The sequence below is a fragment of the Hypomesus transpacificus genome, chromosome 17 (genome assembly GCF_021917145.1).
Source record: "Hypomesus transpacificus isolate Combined female chromosome 17, fHypTra1, whole genome shotgun sequence".
In the NCBI taxonomy this organism is placed as follows: Eukaryota; Metazoa; Chordata; class Actinopteri; order Osmeriformes; family Osmeridae; genus Hypomesus; species Hypomesus transpacificus.
In genome coordinates, this window is record NC_061076.1 from 7,677,490 (window position 1) to 7,698,351 (window position 20,862).

General features: G+C 41.5%; 1 protein-coding gene and 3 gene segments (V, D, J or C); all 4 read right to left on the reverse strand.

The window, feature by feature from the left end:
- ighd (immunoglobulin heavy constant delta) overlaps positions 1 to 2,719 on the reverse strand; it is a 41,338-nt gene extending 38,619 nt beyond the window's left edge. The window contains exons 1-2 of the mRNA XM_047039034.1: positions 2,630 to 2,719; positions 2,247 to 2,549 (exon numbers count right to left, since the gene is read on the reverse strand). Of these exons, the coding sequence (XP_046894990.1) occupies positions 2,247 to 2,549; positions 2,630 to 2,675 (349 nt within the window). The 5' untranslated portion in view covers positions 2,676 to 2,719. The remainder of the gene's footprint in view (positions 1 to 2,246; positions 2,550 to 2,629) is intronic.
- Positions 2,720 to 12,126: 9,407 nt separating this feature from the next.
- Positions 12,127 to 12,905, reverse strand: LOC124480022. The segment is given in 2 exon segments: positions 12,127 to 12,702; positions 12,811 to 12,905. Coding segments are annotated over 2 exon segments (363 nt in total).
- A 1,835-nt stretch (positions 12,906 to 14,740) lies between these two features.
- LOC124480023 lies at positions 14,741 to 15,371 on the reverse strand. The segment is given in 2 exon segments: positions 14,741 to 15,187; positions 15,269 to 15,371. Coding segments are annotated over 2 exon segments (360 nt in total).
- Positions 15,372 to 18,623: 3,252 nt separating this feature from the next.
- Positions 18,624 to 20,092, reverse strand: LOC124480029. The segment is given in 2 exon segments: positions 18,624 to 19,932; positions 20,053 to 20,092. Coding segments are annotated over 2 exon segments (396 nt in total).
- Positions 20,093 to 20,862: the final 770 nt, after the last annotated feature.

A 20,862-nucleotide genomic window follows, 5' to 3' on the forward strand; every position in this document is an offset into this window, starting at 1 on the left:
AAACTGGTTCAGACTATTCTGACAATGAACACTTGATGAGACAAAGACATAAAGTTGTCCATGTTCAACGTATATTAATTCATATTCATGGAGTCCTGTCCTTCACATATGATGTACTCCAAAGTGTGTCTGTGTAGGGCTGAGCAGGTTGCCATAGCCACAGCATCACACATGTGAATTCTTCAACTTCATTGATCCTCCTATCTGATTCCCACCATCAAATGTAATTTTATTTAGATCTAATATAAATGTAAATGATTTCATGCAGCTACTTTTCTATCAAAGGCTGGACAACAATACTGGTGTTCCTTTACAATTAAACTAAATGATCCATTCATGTACAGTATAACAGCTAACATTTCACTGACGGCATAACTGATTTCATAACAGTCCCTATTGTCACTCCCCGGTGTCCTCTATGTTCCTGCAGTCCATGGCTCTACATTTTATTTCAAGCTTTCTTTGATCGCCCCCTCCAGGTTGAGACATATTCATCTCTATCTAGTGAGGAGAGGGTTTATCTGCATGTCTGCTGTAGATTTGAATCCATGTGGAGGGCGGCGAGCACAGTAATATACTGCTGTGTCCTCAGTCTGCAGATTCTGTCCTTTTAGGGTTACTGAGTTGCTGAGGGTGTCTCTAGAGATACTGAACTTGGTTGTTAGTGCATTATTTTTGTAGGTATCTCCATCATCCCATATGTGGAAAATCCACTCCAGTGCTTTCCCTGCAGGCTGTCGAATCCATCCAGTTGCATAGCTGGCACTATTATCACTGACAGAATAGCCAGACACCTTACAGGTGAGAGTCAGAATCTCTCCTGGCTTCACAACCATTGAGCCTGGCTGGCTGAGTTCAAGACCATGCACATCTAGGGAAATGAAACACATGATCATTAAACTTACAGATAACAAGCATGAACTGATTATTTCAGCATACAATTAGTTTCTTCTCGGTCATTAATATAGACAGCTTTCTTAATTCCCAATGCATTTTCCATGTCCTTCTACCCAGAGACTTACAGGAAGCAGCTGCCAGCAGCAGCAGCAGAGAAACAGAGAACATGGTTGAAGGTGAACGAAGGAGCTGCTCTTGTGTACTCTTCTGGACTCAGAGACTCACTCAGACTCTCACATAGAGACTGTTTATATGGGGAGGCGGAGGGGGAGAAAGTAGAGAAGGGAAGATTAGATTTGCATAGAGAAAAGATGAATGTGTGGAAATGACTATAGTATATGAGAGAACATCGGATAATCAGATAAATCGAGTCATTTTTAGAGTGAGAAATGCTTTTGACCAGTTTTATGGTATATTTTGAATATTTTCTCTGGGTCGTCATTATTGTCTAGAACACCATCCGGGTATATATCTTTACAGGCATTAATAAAATAAAATAAAAATGTCAGCATGTTTCACTGTATTTCATTATGTGGTGTTAGGCTATATGTAATCTGTAATCATTTCTGGATATTTAAGGACAGTTATTCTTCACAGACAGTGTCTGATAAAACAAGATACATTTTCACACCCTCAACATGGGATATTTTTCTATTTTAGAAATATAATATTAAGATAGGTGTTTTTTAATTACTCCTTCTCACAGAAGAATACAGATAGGCATATGATTCAGGCTGATAAGAATTTTATAATATTTGAAATGCATGAGTAGGTGAGCTGATGAAGGACAGAATCTGGATGACTGGCTGAATAGATATTTAGGAAAACCATACATTTTGATATGTTTTCTTTTGCCATCCGTAACCAACATCTAGACTTCATTTGGGCTAAAGTATTGTATACAAGTTTTTACATTCACAAAAGCAAATGACCATCTGTACAAAGGCCATCAAATTAAGTTTGAAGTTGAAAAATCCTCAACAATTTTCAACTGCAAACATTGCTTTTACATTTTACAGACACACCATTGCTCACCATCTATTTTGAAAACACTATGTATGTGCTATAGCATTATTAGCTTAATTGGAGATTGGACATTTCATCTATGAATGTATATGATGGGGCAGGACATGGCTGAATTTGACGAGTTTAGTTAAATAAGACACAAGGAATTCTGCTGCCATATCAGTGGTATACTCAAACATAGTGATAATAATGTAACAGATCTTTCTCCTCTCACAGCTGTCTTGTGGGAGATCTTTTTTGCACAGTCACACCTCAGTTTCTCATGTGAGATCAGTGTTTATCAGTTTTTGTACAGCTCTGCAAATTCCTGTGTCACTGTGGCTCTCGAGCACAGTAATAAACAGCAGAGTCTTCAGTCTTCAGGCTGTTCATCTGGAGGTACACCTGGTCTTTGTCATTATCTCTGGAGATGGTGGACCGACCCTGGACTGACTGGGAGTAAAATTTGCTGACACTTCCAGAAGAAATGTAAGCAATGCACTCTAGCCCCTTCCCAGGAGCCTGTCTGATCCAAGCCATCCAGTAGCTACTGAATGTGAACCCAGCGGCAGTACAGGTCAGTTTGTGGGATTCTCCAGGCTTCACAACTACTGGTTCAGACTCAGTCAGTGTCTGACCTTGAAGACCTGTGGAAGAAATCAATGAAGTTAAGTATGTTGTTCCCAAACATACTGTCAGTCTTTTAATGCTGAGTAAATCTCCTCACCTATCACACACATCATCAGGTAGAGTATTCCGAAAGTAGGAAACATTGTGAGGTGATTAGATCTATGCAAGGTAGCCAGGACTAAGCAGTTAGGACAGTTTGGGCACAGAATGAGCCTCGTTTAACAGTGAACTATATACAGTGAAGTTAAAGAATCTGTTTTGCATGATTCCTTTCTCTTTACCAGGAGAACCAATCACACGCCTTCTATAGACACGTCTAGTTCACCTTCTGCGTTTATTGTTCAGAATCCCTTTGCGTGACGAGAATGTGTTTTGGACACACATGCACCTTTCAAGTAACAAGAGCAGAATTTAAAATAAGAGTAAAATGATAACAGACATTTTCTGGGATTCTATGGGGGGGTTGAATACATTTTAGTAGGTTGTCGTCAATAAACACTTATGTTAGCCTGCCCTCTACAGCAGTGGTCACCAACATGGTTGCGGTCGCCCGCAAGGACCACATGAGTCGCCGGCAGGCCTGTTCTAAAAATAGCACAAATCACCAGTGAGCTGCGTCTAAAATTAAATTGTTTTCTGTTGCTATTCTTTTTTAATCACAATTGCATTTATATAGATTTAAAAATGACAATATCTTAAAATAAATAAATACATGCTTTTATTGATGAAAGTAAAAACCAGTATTGGGTGCATGACAAAACTTCAGCGTTCGTGGAGAGTGTAAGCTGACAGGCGCAGCGAAGATTGGGAGCTAAATGCGGTTTCAAAAACATAGCAGAAAGAAAGAAAAAAACATATAATTCTCACAGTAAATGGTTCTTCCATCTCTAGCCATCTTACTATGGAGAGCGGGAGAGGAACAGAAGCCCTGACCAGACTAAGGAACAAACATGACAGTAGAACTACTGAGAATCCATCATGAGTTACAGTTCTGGCGCTGCTGTCCAAGTTGTGAGAAAGGTCTGGTCTCAGCCCTTTTCATCTGCTTATTCTGGGCCTGAACTAAACACAAACAGTACTTCAGATTGATTAAATTTGCATTTAGCAGACACTCTTATCCAGAGCAACTAACAGTAAGTACAGGGTTACAATAGTACAGGTTTGTGTTTGTGATTTTCCAGGTTTTATGACCCTTGGACTGCTTCAGACTCTATTCTGACAATGAACACTTGCTGAGACAAAGTCATGAAGTCATCCATACTCTATGGATATTCATCATATTCATGTAGTCATGTCCTTCACATATGATGTGAAGGACATGACCTTGATCTTGGAAGTCAAATGAAATGACTAAATGAAAAAATGTAAATGATGTACTCCAAAGTGTGTTTGTGTGTAGCTGAGCAGGTTGCCATAGCCACAACAACATTCATATTAATGATTCACCTTAGTTTATCCTCCTCTCTGATTCTTACCATCAAATGTAATGATAAAAAAAATATTTAACTCTCCTACTTTTCTATCAATGGCTGGACAACAATACTGTTGGTCCTTTACAATTAAACTAAATGATCCATTCATGTACAGAATAACAGCAAACTATGTAATTATTTCTAGAAATTTCAGGTACGTCCCATTTCACAGACAGCATAACTGATTTCATAACAGTCCCTGTTGTCACTCTCCCGTGTCCTCTATGTTCCTGCAGTCCACGGCTCTACATTTTATTTCAAGCTTTCTTTGATTAAGATCGCCCCCTCCAGGTTGAGACAAATTCTTCTCTAGTGAAGAGAGGGTTTATGTACATGTCTGCTGTAGATTTGAATCCATGTGGAGGGCGGCGAGCACAGTAATATACTGCTGTGTCCTCAGTCTGCAGATTCTGTCCTTTTAGGGTTACTGAGTTGCTGAGGGTGTCTCTAGAGATACTGAACTTGGTTGTTAGTGCATTATTTTTGTAGGTATCTCCGTTATCCCATATGTGGAAAATCCACTCCAGTGCTTTCCCTGCAGGCTGTCGAATCCATCCAGTTGCATAGCTGACACTATTATCACTGACAGAATAGCCAGACACCTTACAGGTGAGAGTCAGAATCTCTCCTGGCTTCACAACCATTGAGCCTGGCTGGCTGAGTTCAAGACCATGCACATCTGTGGAAATGAAACACATGATCATTGATCTTACAGATAACAAGCATGAACTGATTATTTCAACATACAATTAGTTTCTTCAAGGTCATTATTTTTAAACAGTTTTTTTCATTCCCAATGCATTTTCCATGCCCATCTACCCAGAGACTCACAGGAAGCAGCTGCCAGCAGCAGCAGCAGAGAAACAGAGAACATGGTTGATGGTGAAGATGAACAAGGGAGCTTCTCTTGTCTACTCTCCTGGACTCAGAGAACCACTCAGACTCTCACATAGAGACTGTTTATATGGGGAGGCGGAGGGAAGAAAGTAGAGAAGGGCTCCCCCCTTCTCTACTTTCTTCTTCTTATAGATTTGCATAGGGAAAAGATGAATGTGTGGGAAATAACTACAGTATATGAGAGAACATCAAATAATCTGATAAATGGAGTACTTTTTGGAATGAGAAATCTTTGTGACCTTTTTTGGTTTTATGGTATATTTTGATTATTTTCTGTGGGTTGTGATCATTGTCTAGAACATCATCCTGGTATGTATCTTCAGTTGTTACGAGGATATGTTTTATTTCAGCATGTTTCACTGTATTTCATTATGTGGTGTTGTGTAATCTGTAATCATTTCTAGATATTTAAGGACAGTTACTCTCCACAGACAGTGTCTGGTAAAACAAGCAAAATGTTCACTCCCAATTGCTCATTATTCATATGCTTAAGGTTTTATATTTTATTGGAAACGAAGATTGCCCCCTACAGGTTTATAGAGGTCTATCTATTTTAGATAAGGGGGGGCTCATGTACAGGTCTAATGTTCATGTGTATCAATGTGGTACTGTTGTAGAATTTGTTTCGAAAGGATTCTCAAAAAGTAGTCAAAGACAAAATATCTTTCAAAATCAAGGGAGCTTGATGTGTTTATTCAGCAATGAGGTATCAGTACAATAAGACAGAAAAAAGCAATCACATATCTTGGACATCCCCCCTATATATTGTCTAATTGAGGAAAATCGCCCACCCTGCATTCTGCGATTTCACAACCTTCTAGATTCTAGAAGATTCTGGAAGGTTTTTCCCATGTTTTGGCTAAGACCATCCTGTCCTAGATAACCCCAACATGCATGCGCACTCACTATCTCTAATGTCCCCTCAAAACCTCCTCTCTATGTTCCCATTTTTCCTGAGACCCAAGTTCACCCCATACAGGCTACTCCTCTATTCCCCCTTCAATCTTAAGTCTTCCCAGCTGCTAACCCTCAGAAGCTTTCATGATCTATGTCCCTGAAGACTTTGTTGTTCACTCTTAACCCTAATAACAACTCTTTTGAGTCCATACAATACACTACAGTCCAGATAACACTTTTTCACCCCAGCCCCCCTTTCTCCTTTGCTTTCTGTACAGTTCTTACTTCAGTTCAGACTTTAGGCCTTCTCTCCTTTCTCCCTGTGTCCCACATAAGCCTTTCTCCCTGCTCCGTTAATCAATAATCCACAACAGTAGCAAGCACAGTAATACACAGCTGTGTCCTCAGTCTGCAGGTTACTCCCTTCCAGAAACACTGTGCTGCTAGAGCTGTCACCTCTGAAACTGATCTTGTTTTTAAATGAATTTACAACATCACTTCTACCATCAGTACATCCATATCCCAAAAACTCCATGTTTATTCCCTCAGCTGGTCTGATCCAACGTGGACAAATTGCATGAGAATGTTAACAAGAGATAGTGGAAGACTCTCCTGGCTTCACAACTACAGGACCGGACTGGACAACCTCAGGGTCACTGTAAACACCAGTATGTGTCAAATAATGATAAAACTAATTAAAACCACAAATGATAAGAATTGATACCTTACTAGACACTCTAGCAGTACTTATATGTTAGTTGTATAAAAATAAAGCAATGTAATATGTACAGAAATGTAATTGCATATATTGATGAAACACTGTATTTTATTATTTTATTATCTAATAATGTAAAACATGGGATATTTTTCAATAAATGTAATATCACGATGGATGTTTTTAAATGACTCCTTCTCACAGAGGAAAGATCTCTTTACATCTCAGAAATCTTCATTTGAACAATCTACATTAAGCTTATTTCAATTATCAATTTGAAAGAATGCTCAATGCATCTCCATGTCTCCTGATATGGCCTAGGTGGTTGAAATTGAGTCAGAGGCAGGGGCAGCATGCAGGGGCAGTGGAGACAGCTCCGTTGCTGAGGTGAGTACTGAAAGGGGACAGGTAGTTGAAGATGTCCCATTGCTTATTGGGAAGTTTGGTTTTCAAAATATTGTAATGTCCAGTCCCTCAGTATATGTATGACAACTAAAAGAATACGGGAATTTGCATCTACATCTTTTTTTTAAATGGGGCAAAATGTGTCCCCCCACTCTCAAAATGCTGCTGACGCCCATGATTGGTACACTCAAACAGAGGGATGATGATGTATTGGGCCTTTCTCCTCTCATTGCTCTCTTGTGGAGATGTTTTTAGCGCAGTCACACTTCATTGTCTCTCATGTGAGATTAATGTTGATCAGTTTTTGTACAGCTCTGCAGCTTCCTGTGTCACTGTGGTTCTCGAGCACAATAATAAACGGCAGAGTCTTCAGTCTTCAGGCTGTTCATCTGGAGATACACTTGTTTCTTGTTGTTGTCCCTGGAGATGGTGAACCGGCCCTGGACTGACTGGGAGTAGTAGATTCTGTCACTATCATACTCAATGATCGCAACAAAATCCAGCCCCTTTCCTGGAGCCTGTCTGATCCAAGCCATCCAGGAGCTACTGATGTCAAGATTTGAAGCCGTGCAAGTCAATTTGTGGGATTCTCCAGTCTTCTTAACCACTGGTTCAGATTCAGTCAGTGTCTGACCCTGAACACCTGTGGAGACAAAGTCATGAAGTCTCACATGGAATCTTTGGCTTGTAAAGGAGAGAATTCTCCAATAAGAGTGCATCTACTTACCTAGTAGATAGACAGACAACACAAGTAGTTTGGTCAGAGTCATGGTTACAGGCTGCTCTGTTGGTGTCAACACTGCTCCTACGTGATCAATAACAGATTTATAAGAGAGAGAGAGAGATAGAGAAAGAGAGAGATAGAGAAAGTTTGCATAAGCTCCGCCTATTCATGTGAGCATGTCATATAGGGTTCAATAATCCTTCACTGAGGGATTGTCTTCTGAGCCAGTTGCCGTAACCATGACAACATACATGCATGCATTGGTTTAACCTTCAGTGTTCCGGGTCACTGTTCCGTCTCTACCTGTTGATTCTAGCATCATCCATTTATCAAATATATACCATCGGATTCATACTGTCAGAACTAAAGTTAGAAACATTTTCTCTAGGAGGAGTCTGTAAACTTTCCTTTCAGTACGCTGATACATTAAAACTTGGATTTACACATGAATCATTCATGTATGACAGCATGTTTCGCTTTGTTTGGTGTTAATGTAATTGGTCGTCTATAATGTAATTACATTTACATTTACATTTCATTTACATTTAGTCATTTAGCATGGGGTGAGAAGCTCGGTCATCCGGGACGGGCTCAGAGTAGAACCGCTGCTCCTCCGCGTCGAGAGGGGCCAGTTAAGGTGGCTCGGGCAACTGATAAGGATGCCTCCTGGACGCCTCCCTGCTGACGTTCCACTAGGAAGAGGCCCCGGGGAAGACCCAGGACACGCTGGAGGGACTATTTCTCTTGGCTGGCCTGGGAACGCCTCGGGTCCCCCAGGAAGAGCTGGTGGAAGTGGCGGGGGAGAGGGAAGTCTGGGCCTCCCTGCTTAGGTTGTTGCCCACACAACCCAACCCTCGGAAAAGCGGCAGATGATGAATGGATGGCATTTAGTAGACGCTCTTATCCAGAGCGATTTACAGTAAGTACAGGGACATTCCCCTTAGGCAAGTAGGGTGAAGTGGGACACAACGTCATTTCGTACGGCCGGGAATCGAACCAGCAACCTTCTGATTAATAGCCCAATTCCCTAACTGCTCAGCCATCTGACCCTATCTATCACCATCTTGAAAGGTTTGAAGAAGAGTCACTCTACAAATTGTGTCTGGCCCGACTGATTTCATAACAGCTGACTAATTCACTTCCCGTTGTCTTAGATATTCATGGGTCTTGCTCTTCATTATATTTGGAGACTAAGCTCACCCCCTTTAGGTTGGTACATATCCATGTGTAACTAGTGAGCAGAGGTTTTATGTAGAGGTCTGCTGTTTGTGTGTATCATTGTGAGTCTAGCACAGTAATACACAGCTGTGTTGTCGGTCTGCAGACTCTGTCCTTTCAGAGTCACTGTGCTGCTGGAGGTATCTCAGGTGATGCTGAATTTGCTGCTGAATTTGCTGCCATAACATGTTGTACCATCATAACAAACATATCCAATCCACTCTGGTTCTTTTCCTGCAAGCTGCCTGTTCTAAGCTGAACAGCAGCAGGTACAGGTTAGAGAATACCCAGAGACCTTACAGGAGAGGGTCAAAGGTTGTGCAGGCTGCAGGGACTCTATCTGACAGAAGACACCTGCAAAGTAACACACGATTAGATACTTTCACAAAGCAAGACACATGAAATTACACAAACACACATTACAATGGAATATTTGTACATAATTTTTGCAGCCTGGTTTATTATTTGTCAACTTATAACTCACAGGAAGCTGCTGCCAGCAGCAGCAGAGAGACAGAGAACATGGTTGATGGTGTTGAAGATGAACTGGAGAAAGCTGGTCTTCTCTACGCCTACTGAGAGATGGAGAGACAGATTCACTCTTTATACTGTGTACAGAGAAGGGGAGGAGTGTTGGCTACTTTGCATTGTCAGGACTTCTTAAATTTGGAATAAAAAAACAAGAGTCGATTAACAAACTTCTCCAAAATCTGAAGTATTGCCCTGGCCCCAGAGCAGCAAAAAAATGTTTACTGAATATACTTTACAGCAGTAATTTATGACATACATTTTTTTGATATTTGACATTTTCCAGTAGAAGGCCGTGCCTCTCTGTCTCCCTCTCTTAAAAAAGATCTCTGATTGAAAAAAATATGTTAATTTGAGCAATGGGACAGGACAAATGATTTTATTGTATTGTGGAAAGTGCAAACTGCTATGGAAGAATTTGAGTGGCACTGTGTATATCTGAACAGTCAAGGGATATGGTTTCAATACCATTTATTTAGACTATACAATTACATATGATTAAACAAAGCTTTGCTGATCAGTCTCAATGAAGGGTGCGCTAGTCACAAATCGTTCGAAAGAGTGATAAAGGACAATAAGGAAAGGTCCCCCTTATATGAACGGATACCAGATGTTAATAATCAATCAATACAGCGGTCACCATGATTGGTCAGCACTGGTCAGTGACAGTTAAAGACAATAAACCCCCCAGGCCAGTGTCCCATGTTGATGTAGTTTCTAGTTTCAAACAGGATGTCTGACTTGGCCATCTCCTTGGCCAAAAGGTCAGGTCAGCTCTGCCCAACCCCCAGACCTAACTGAGACCCTCTGGATCTTAGTTAGGTATCTTAAAACAACACCATAAATACCTTAAGACAATCTGAGTGTCCCTCTACAGAGTTTCACATCACAGAACCTCAGTTTCTGTCTATAGCAAAGGAACTTACTTTTTACCGCTTAAAGAAACATAGATATTGTAACTATGTCAAAAATTTCCATTACAAAACGTACAGGGATGATGATGTAGTGGGCCTTTCTTCTCTCATTGCTCTCTTATGGAGATGTTTTTACCACAGGCACACTTCATTGTCTCTCATGTGAGATCAATGTTGATCAGTTTTTGTACAGCTCTGCAGCTTCCTGTGTCACTGTGGTCTCGAGCACAGTAATAAACAGCAGAGTCTTCTGTCTTCAGGCTCTTCACCTCCAACTTCATCTGGTTATTGGAGCTGTCTTCAGTTATGATGAACTGACCCTGGAGAGAGGAAGCACTACTGCTAGTGGATCCAATCCACTCCAGTCCTTTCCCTGGTTTCTGCCTTATCCAGTGCATCCAATAGCTACTCATAGAGAATCCAGACACATTACATGACACAGTGACTGGGTCTCCTGGTCTCTTCACCACTGGTTCTGAGGAGGTGAGAGACTGGGTCTGAACAGCTGAAAAACAGAAAAAGAGTTGAGATGAAGGAGCTCAGCCCTCAGATAAGGACAGCTCCTCTCCTCTTTCCCCCCCTGGACAGAGAAACTTCTGTTTCTTACTCACCTGGAATTAGAACCAGGAGAAACACACATTCTAGAACTCTCATGATGGAGAAGTTCTCGGGTTCTGTCCACGGAGGAGGAAGGCCGGTGTGTTCTGGGTGTGGTGTCTGTGGAGACTGAGGGGGGAGTCTGTGGAGTCTGGTTATATCAGAGTCTTAAAGCAGAGGGAGGAGACCTGGGGCTTCTTAAACAAAGATTTGTATATTCACAGAAATAAAGCGATCATTAATACCAGAGAGAAGAAATAAGTCCTTCGACATTTGAGCAGCACTGGCGCACTATCACTCTTTGACAAATCCCTTCATTGTTTAGTCGTCATTCATGCAGGAGTGACACATATGTTGTGGTCTCGTACAGGTCTACATACACAGTTTTGTCTTCAGTTTAATCATGTTACTGTACATTCACGGTGCTGTTATAGGACTCTGTTAATGCTGAACTTGTTCATCAAAGGGTCCTCCACCCACTCAAACAAGAGTTATCCACCCCAGTGTTGTCCAACTGTGGAGTAGCTACAGTATAGCATCATGAGTTGCAACTAGATTAACTGACAGAATATCCAGGACCCTTACAGGTGAACCTCTTAATAATGCATACCATTTTAAAATAAGACCATCAATAACATTCTGGTTAGAATGAATGTACTGTATAATTCAGCAATAGCTAGTTGTTTTAGTACAGTTTTATTTTGTTTGTGGATTGATGTTGTTTGGTCCCACTCACAGACAGCAATGATTATACAGATATGTGAGCAGGGTTCATAAGAGTGGAAAACTGGTTAATTAGTCCTGTATAATAATTTCATGATATCATATGTGTCATGAATCATGAAATAATTGAGTGGGTTGGTTGATGGAAGGATGACTGGCTGGAAAGGTTGAATGGATGGATGGATGGATGAATGAATGCACGGATGGATGGATCAATAATTACTTAAAAAGACATAGAATTTAAATACAACTGTTACCATTATAAACACTTCACTAGGGCTGAAGGATTGATTACATTTTTAGAACCATAAAAGATAAAGTGCACCATATTTATTGACCATCCGTATAAAGGCCATCGAATGAAGGGGGGTCAGTTGGGAAGTTAATTAATTCTCAACAATTTTCAACCACAAACATGGCTTTTACATTTTACAGACACACCATTGCTCTCCATCTATTTTGAAACAGCTATATATTTACTGTAGCATTTCTTCGCAAAATTGGACATTGGACATTATCTATATCTATAAATGTATATGAAGGGGAAGGACAAGGCTGAATTTGATGAGTTTAGTTAAATACGACACAAGAAATGTTGCTGTTGTATTAGTGGTATACTCAAACATAGAGGGATGATAATGTGGAGGGACTTTCTCCTCTCATAGCTCTCTTGTGGGAGATATTCTTTGTACTGCGACACCTCCTACTCTCTCATGTGAGATCAGTGTTGATCAGTTTTAGTACAGCTCTGCAGCTTCCTGTGTCACTGTGGTTTTCGAGCACAATAATAAACAGCAGAGTCTTCAGTCTTCAGGCTGTTCATCTGGAGGTACACCTGGTCCTTGCCATTATCTCTGGAGATGGTGAACCGACCCTGGACTGACTGGGAGTAATATTTGCTGCTACCACTTGGAGCAGAAATATGAGCAATCCACTCTAGTCCCTTCCCACGAGCCTGTCTGATCCAGCTAATATGAGCATTATCGTCTGATATTCCAGAATACACACACGTCAGTTTGTGAGATTCTCCCGTTTTTAAAACAGCTGGTTCAGACTCTGTCAGGGTCTGACCTTTAACACCTGTGGACACAAAGAAATGTTTGAGATCAAACCTCAGATAAAAACGTCCAATAGTTTAAGATCCAAACCTTGCTCAGCAGCCTACATTATATAATTGAATGCATTCACCTATCAAGCGTAAAGCTATGAGCAGAACCACACCAGGAGGTAACATGCTGAGAGGTTCTGCTGGTGGTCTATTTCTTCCTTAATCTGGTTGGTTCTTCAATCCCACTTCTCAACTCTGTAGTCTATAAATAGAGATTGAACAATCGGTTTTGCATTGACTCCTCCTCACAGGGAGGGGAGATTACATACAAACAGTTTTAGAAGACCAAATTTGTCTTTCTTAACGTTCCCTTTAGAGGTAATGGTGTGGTGGTTCCGCTGAAATGCTGAGTTGTTTCAGGTCTCTGCTCATTCCTTTTCTTTGGACATTTTTTTCTTTCTTTCCAGCGTGTTGCCATTGTACCTGTCTGCTGTTTGTATGTCTCATTTGTGATGTTTGTTCTGTCCATTTAATTTTGAAATAAATGTCCCTATGATAACCTTTTGTTTCTTTGCTGGGTATGTAAATAAGACAGTTTATACATAAATGGAAGCAGTTGCATCCCATACTAAGGAGCATTTAAACTTTTTGCACAGTGCTTGAAGAGACATGTCGATTTTTTGCTGTCAATATCTATACAAACATTAAATTGATTTATTTTCACTTTTGTGTAGATTAGAACATCTGACCTGTCTTCTTGTTTTAGTGATGACCAGCAACTTGTTGGGTTAATCTGGAGTGCCACCTATAGGATTTAGCAGGTATAGTTGGTCATCCCACACTTGCAGATACTTCAGGGGAACAAACATATAAAACAGTGTGTCTGATTACATATTTCTCCCTCATCATATCATACATATTCCTTTCATCTGTTCTAACTGGAAAATACATGTGTACTACTAACAGTGTGAATCTGAAAATTGGTCAAGCTTCATGCACATCTCATCTGAGATTCATACACATCCCTTTATTTTCAGAAATATTGTACAATACTAGTTCATATAGAAGTCCATATCCCAAGTATTGTAGTTTGAATACATTTCTCCAAAGGGTTTTTAGGCTGGGCTTGCTTTGGTTTGTATGACTGTGTTCGCGAGCACAGTCATACACAGCTGTGTCGTCAGTCTGCAGACTCTGTCCTTTCAGAGTCACTGTGCTGCTGGAGGTGTCTCTGGCAACACTGAACTTGGCTCTGAGAGAACTTTGAGAAGCTGAGTTTTCATTGTGATAGATAGTCCAAATCCATCCCAGGGATTTCCCTGCAGGTTGTCGTATCCAACCTATTCCACAAACATTGCTGCTATCAGTTAGAGAATATCCAGAAACCTTACAAGTGAGGATCAAAGACTCTCCTGACTGGACAACCATTGAACCTGGCTGGGAGAGCTCTAGTCAACAGTGCACGCCTGCAAGGAGAAAGAAATAAACTCAAACATGTAATCAAAACAATCTAAAAGCTTTACTGGTTAGAATGACTGAGTTCATCATTTCAAATGATATGATACATTGAATATAAGATAGGCGCGTAATTTTCGAACGCAGGAATCCAGAGGGACTCACAGGAAGCAGCTGCCAGCAGCAGCAGAGAGACAGAGAACATGGTTGATGGTGAAGATGAACTGGAAAGAGCTGCTCTTCTCTATTCATACTGAGAGACAGAGAGACTCTTTATAAACAGAGAAGGGGAGGAGGTGTGTTGACTACTTTGCATTAGTAGGGATGATCAGTACTTAAAAAAAAGAAGAGTAAAAAATATGTTAGAAATGACCTTATGACCAAGGTAATATTAATACAAATGTAAAAATAAAACCCCGAAGATGAGACTTATGACAAGTCTTTCATTACCGTTATATTTGAGAATGATTCAGAGAATGGGCCATTTTCATATAAGGGTGAAACTTGATGTAAACTAGCATGTTAGCATAACGTTGAGACATTGGGATGGTGGTGAGGAGGTTTTCTGTTGTATTTTTAAGAGCACTTTTCTCATTGTTGTCCTGAATTCCTACATTTTCAAGTTCAAGTCTTTTATTGTTAGCATTTTCAACATTGCATTTAATCAAATTAATAACGTTTTTTTAACATGGTTAGACAGCCGGAGTTAGAGAAGTAGGTTTCTGTACAGCTGCTCAACCACATTCAGTCACTGTGGCTCTCGAGCACAGTAATAAACAGCAGAGTCTTCAGTCTTCAGGCTGTTCATCTGGAGGTACACCTGGTCCTTGTTGTTGTCCCTGGAGATGGTGAACCGACCCTGAACCGACTGAGAGTAAAAGGTGCCGCCACCACCTGTGTTTATAAGAGCCATCCACTCTAGCCCCTTCCCAGGAGCCTGTCTGATCCAAGCCATCCAGTAGCTACTGAATGTGAACCCAGCGGCAGTACAGGTCAGTTTGTGGGATTCTCCAGGCTTCACAACTACTGGTTCAGACTCAGTCAGTGTCTGACATTGAATACCTGTGGAGGAAATCAATGAAGTTAAGTTTGTTGTTCCCAAAACATAGTGTCAGTCTTTTAATATTGAGTAAGTCTCCTCACCTATCACACACATCATCAGGTAGAGTATTCCAAAAGTAGGAAACATTGTGAGGTGATTATATCTATGCAAGGTAGCCAGGACTAAGCAGTTAGGAGAGTTTGGACGCAGAATGAGCCTTGTTTAACAGTGAACTATATACAGTGAAGTTAAAGTATCTGTTTTGCATGATCCCTTCCTCTTTACCAGGAGAACCAATCATACACCTTCTATAGACACTTCAGATTTACCTTCTGCGTTTATTGTTCAGAATCCCTTTGCGTGTTGAGAATGTGTTTTGGACAGACATGCACCTTTCAAGTTAAAAGAGCAGCATTTAAGATAAGAGTTAAATGATAACAGACATTTATATGTGTTTCTTTGGGGGGGGGATACATTTCAGTAGCCTGACGTTGTCATACTCATAATTCTAGTCAGAATATGAGTCTGAGAACTCTCCGTTGGGCTTTGACTACAGGGCGTGTTTCAAACGAGCCAGGAAAACAAATGCCTTTGCTCAATTGGATAGATCTACAACCAATCAGAGCAACAGAGTATGTGACGTATGTTAAGCACCGCATAGTTGTTGTCAACAGAACTGAACTACAAGTAGACTTGAAGTATGCTTGAAGAATGATTACAAACGATTTTTGCCAGTGTTGTAAAATTAATTTAAGGGTAAGGGGAGTACTTGTTCACACAGTCAAACTTTTTGAGCGAAAAAATAAAGGGCAATGCATATACGAACAAGTTCTCCGTTTAGGATTACAACTCCACAAAAGAAAAGGAGAAACCACAATGGCCACTAGGTTTTCATTGTGTCCCATCTTCTTCGCGACCATCAGGGCCAGCTGATAAATTAAACTTTTACAGAATCCGTAAGAAGGACGGCAAAAACAGATTTTCCATCGACAAATGCCTTGATTGCGTCTCTCTGTTCCTCTTTCAAAATTAATGCGCTGTCGATGTCTTCTAAAACAGACTCGATAGCAGACATAACATTCCAGATCTCCAGCGGTAGCCATGTTTGTTCAAAACGAATTCAACTTAAGCGCTGTTTTGTGACGTGGGTGATTACGTTACTGTTGATCATCTGTCCATCATCGTATAAAGCCCGCCCTGGCAATTTCATTGGTTCGCCCAGATTCTGGTTTTCTGTAGTTGGTCCCCAATACGAGACCCTCCAGACCCAACTTCCCGACAAAATTTTATTTTGGGCGGGGAGAAGTTGGGCTGGCAGCCAGGCTAACATTTCAGATGGTTGTCATCAATAAACACTTGTGTCAGCCTGCCCTCTACAGGGTTCTATTGATACACTCAGTTGATGGAAACTGTTGTTTCTTTCCTTTGAATCCTTCTTGCTCTACACTTCCATCCAGTTCTTCCATCTCTACCCATCTTACTGTGGAGAGCGGGAGAGGAACAGAAGCCCTGACCAGGAACAAACATGACAGTAGAACTACTGAGAATCCATCATGAGAGTTACAGTTCTGGCACTGCTGTCCAAGTTGTGAGAAAGGTCTGGTCTCAGCCCTTTTCATCTGCTTATTCTGGGCCTGAACTACACACAAACAGTACTTCAGATTGATTACATTTACATTTAGCAGACGCCCTTATCCAGAGAAACTGGATAAAGAGCCTTGCCCAAGAACACAACGTCATGTTGCACAGCCGGAAATCGAACCGGCAACCTTCTGATTGCAGTAATAGCCCGATTCCCTAACCACTCAGCAATCTGATTGAGGGATTGAATGGATGTTCAGGTGTTGTGTTGTTCAGAGTTGTTGTAAGCTGCTGAATTCCACAGATTCAACACATCAACCTGCTAAGTATTAGAATCAGGTGTGCTAGATTAGCGTTGGAGCAAAAAGGTAGGTAGGTAGCTCTCCAGGAACAGGGCTGGACACCCCTGATTTAAATTGCGTTCATATTTAAATCACTATTTGGATACTGAGGTGTATACAGCTGTGGTGGTATTTTTCCAGACAGTAATTTTTTTCATTTCTGTGACAATCCTACTGTAGATTTCTAAACTATATTATTTGATAACTGAAGTGAGTCCCATACGTTTTTGTACAAGGCTCCTGTTTGTGTGTATCGCTGTGACTGTCGGGCACAGTAATACACAGCTGTGTCTTCTGGCTGAAAGTTGTTTCCTTTGAGGAACACTGTGTTTGTGGTGGTGTCTTCAGTGAAACTGACTTTGTTCTTCAGTGAGTCTTTGGTACCAGAGCTCCCTCCATTGCACTTGTATCCCATCCACTCTAATGCTTTACCCTGAGATTGTCTTATCCAGTGGATACAGTAGCTTGTCTCAGAGATCTGACAGGAGATGGATAAACTCTCTCCTGGCTTCACAACTATAGATCCAGGCTGGGTGAGGGTAGCACCCTGTACACCTGTTGAAATAAACAATATCAATGCCATTCATCAGAAATGTTCAGAGACAATATGGATTTGACACACAAAGTCTTGACTTACAGTGTGCAGCTGCCATCACCAGTAGTACAGATGGAGGGAACATGGTTTGTGTTGAAACTGAACTGGTGGGATTTTACCAGAGGACAGGAAGTCTTATAGACCAACAGGTGGACACGCCTTTTCCTGGGAGAGGATCAGAGGTAGATTTGCATGAATATTATGCAAGTTGCATTATGCAAATTATGGAAGCCAGAAGGTATAAATGGATACAGAAAGGGTGTGATGATCATTTTGTTGTGTTTTAAAAATGTCTGGTTTGCTTAAATTCATGGACCATGAAACGTTTTATCAGTCTGCTGTACACATTTAGAAATAGTTGAAAAGGATGAGGATTATCTTCGGCATTTCACCTCAGAGCCACCATGATGGACTTTTACTTGGAAATTAAATCAAACCTTTCCATGTGTGTGCATATGTGTGCATTGGTGGGTGGGTGTGTCTATGTATGTATGTGTGTTTGTGTGTGTGTGTGTGTGCAAGGGTGGGTGGGTGCGTATATGAGTGTGTGTTTTTGCATGCGTGTGCATATGTGTGGCCAGGTTATGGGAATTGCAATGTCCTGATGATGTTATGCTATTTGGTGCATGTGACAAATATACCACTGACTGTGTGTTCGTGTGTGTGTACATGGGTGGGTGGCTATGTGTGAGCACACTCTCAGCCACCTGGTTTTTGTGTTATGGTTCCTAAGAGATTTTATAGTGTGTCTCCAGCACAGTAATACACTGCAGTATATATATATATCTTTGCAGTCATACATTGTATATGTTTTTATTTCAGCATGTTTCACTGTATTTCATTATGTGGTGTTAAATGTAATCTGTCATTGTAACGGATAGCAGGTTAAACTGATCCCTGAGGCACACAACCAACACGGTGAAATAGTTTACCAGAAAATATCCCTTTATTAATTTACAGTTCTAAAAACAGAAGACCTAGTCATGAGCGAATCGCAGCTCCGCACCTGGTGCCAAAAGCTAAGGTTAGCAAATCCACAGCAATTTACAGTAAATCCACAGCAAAACCCACAACACTGCAAAACATACACGTGCACCAGAAATCTATGCCGCAAAACGGCGATAGGCTCATAGCCCCCAGTCCATACACCACTCACGACCCAATTGATGACTCCGGGCTTCAGTGTAACGCAGCCGAAAGCGCACCGCAGTTCCACCAAAACTGTCCTTTCACAGTGGTGGCGTGGGTACGTTTCCCACAGAACTTTGCTGCAGAAATAGAGGGCGTTGTATGTCTCTTGGCGGTGCTCACGATACCAGCGTTCTCTAGCGTTTCCTTGACGTTGTTTCGTTGAGTGCGTTGTATTTGTCCTTCTGCTCGATCGTTGCTCGAACGGTTGCTGTTGTCCCACTACGTGGAGGTTCGTAGTAGAGTCCTTCACGGGCGCCTGCCACCAACCAGAGATCTCACTCGTCGTTCGTCGTCGATGACTAGTTTTTCGTCGTCCGGCGCGGGCCCCGGAATCTTTTCGTTGTCCGGCGCAGCTCTCCAAAAGCTCTCCCGTTGGGAGGACACAGTGGATTTTATGCGCTGCACAACCAATCCCGTGGGTTCCCAATTAGCCAGCAATTAGGGACAGTAGAGGGATAACACAAGCACACACACACACAATACGCACAAACAGACAGACTGCCCCACCCCCAAACACATTTTCATGGTGGACATTTGCCCCCGTTACATCATCACTTCTAGATATTGAAGGACAGTTATTCTCCACAGACAGTGTCTGATAAAACAAGCAAAATGTTCACTCCCGATTGCTCATTATTCATATGCCTACAGTTTAAAATGTTATTGGAAACTAAGATTTCCCCCCTACAGGTTGTCATAGGTCAATTTATTTTAGAGAAGGGGGGGTTCATGTACAGGTCTGCTGTTGGTGTGTAACAGTGTGACTGTCTAGCACAGTAATACACAGCTGTGTCTTCAGTCTGCAAGTTCCTCCCTTCTAGAAACACTGTGCTGCTGGAGCTGTCACCTCTGAAACTGATCTTGTTTTTAAAGGAATTCACAACGTCATTGCTCCCACCAGTACATCCATATCCCAAATACTGGATGTTTATTCCCTCAGCTTGACTGATCCAACGTGGACACGATGTCTTAGAATGTTTACAAGATATGGTGAAAGACTCTCCTGGCTTCACAACCACAGGACCAGACTGGACAACCTCAGGGTCACTGTAAACACCTGTATGTGTCAAATAATAATAAGAAACTAATTTAGACCACAAATGACATCAATTCATACTATACTAGACACTCTAGCAGTACGTATATGTTAGTTGTATCAAAAGAACCAAAAACTCACAGGATGCAGCTGCCAGCAGCAGCAGAGAGACAGAGAACATGGTGATGGTGTTGAAGATGAACTGGAAAGAGCTCTTCACCTACTCCGACAGAGAGACAGACTATTTATAAACAGAGAAGGGGAGGAGTGTTGACTACTTTGCATCCATAAGACTCATTTAAAATTGATTACAAAACAAGAGTAGATACACACTGTACAGTATGTCAGCAGCTGCATAAGATAAGAAAAGATAATCCTTTATTAGTCCTGCAGTGGGGAAATTTGCAGGAATACAGCAGCGCAGAGATAGTGCAAACTTTAAAAACAAGTAAAAAACAACATAGTGCATAACAACAATGTAGCAAAATAAGTAAATAAGTGATAATACAGTAGTATGTGTATATATTGCACAAATGTTTGTGTTTGGTGATCTACTGGCAGCACAGCTGGTTGTACAGCCTGACAGTATTAGGAAGGAAAGACCTGCGATTCCTCTCCACTCCTTCACACACCGGGGGTGAATCAGCCGGTGGCTGAAGGAGCTGCTTAGCGCTGCCAGGGTGTCCCGCATGGGGTGGGAGGTGTTGTCCATCAGGGATGATAGCTTATCAGTCATCCATCTCCCACCACCTCCACAGTATCCAGTGGACACCCCAGCTCACTGCTGGCCTTCTTGATTAGCTTGTTCTGTCTCCTCCTGTCAGCAGCCGAGATGCTGCTACCCCCGCAAGGCCACTCCATAGAAGATGGCTGATGCCACCACCGAGTCAAAGTAGGTCCTCAGGAGTGCTCCCTGCACACCAAAAGACCTCAGTCTCCTCAGCAGGTAGA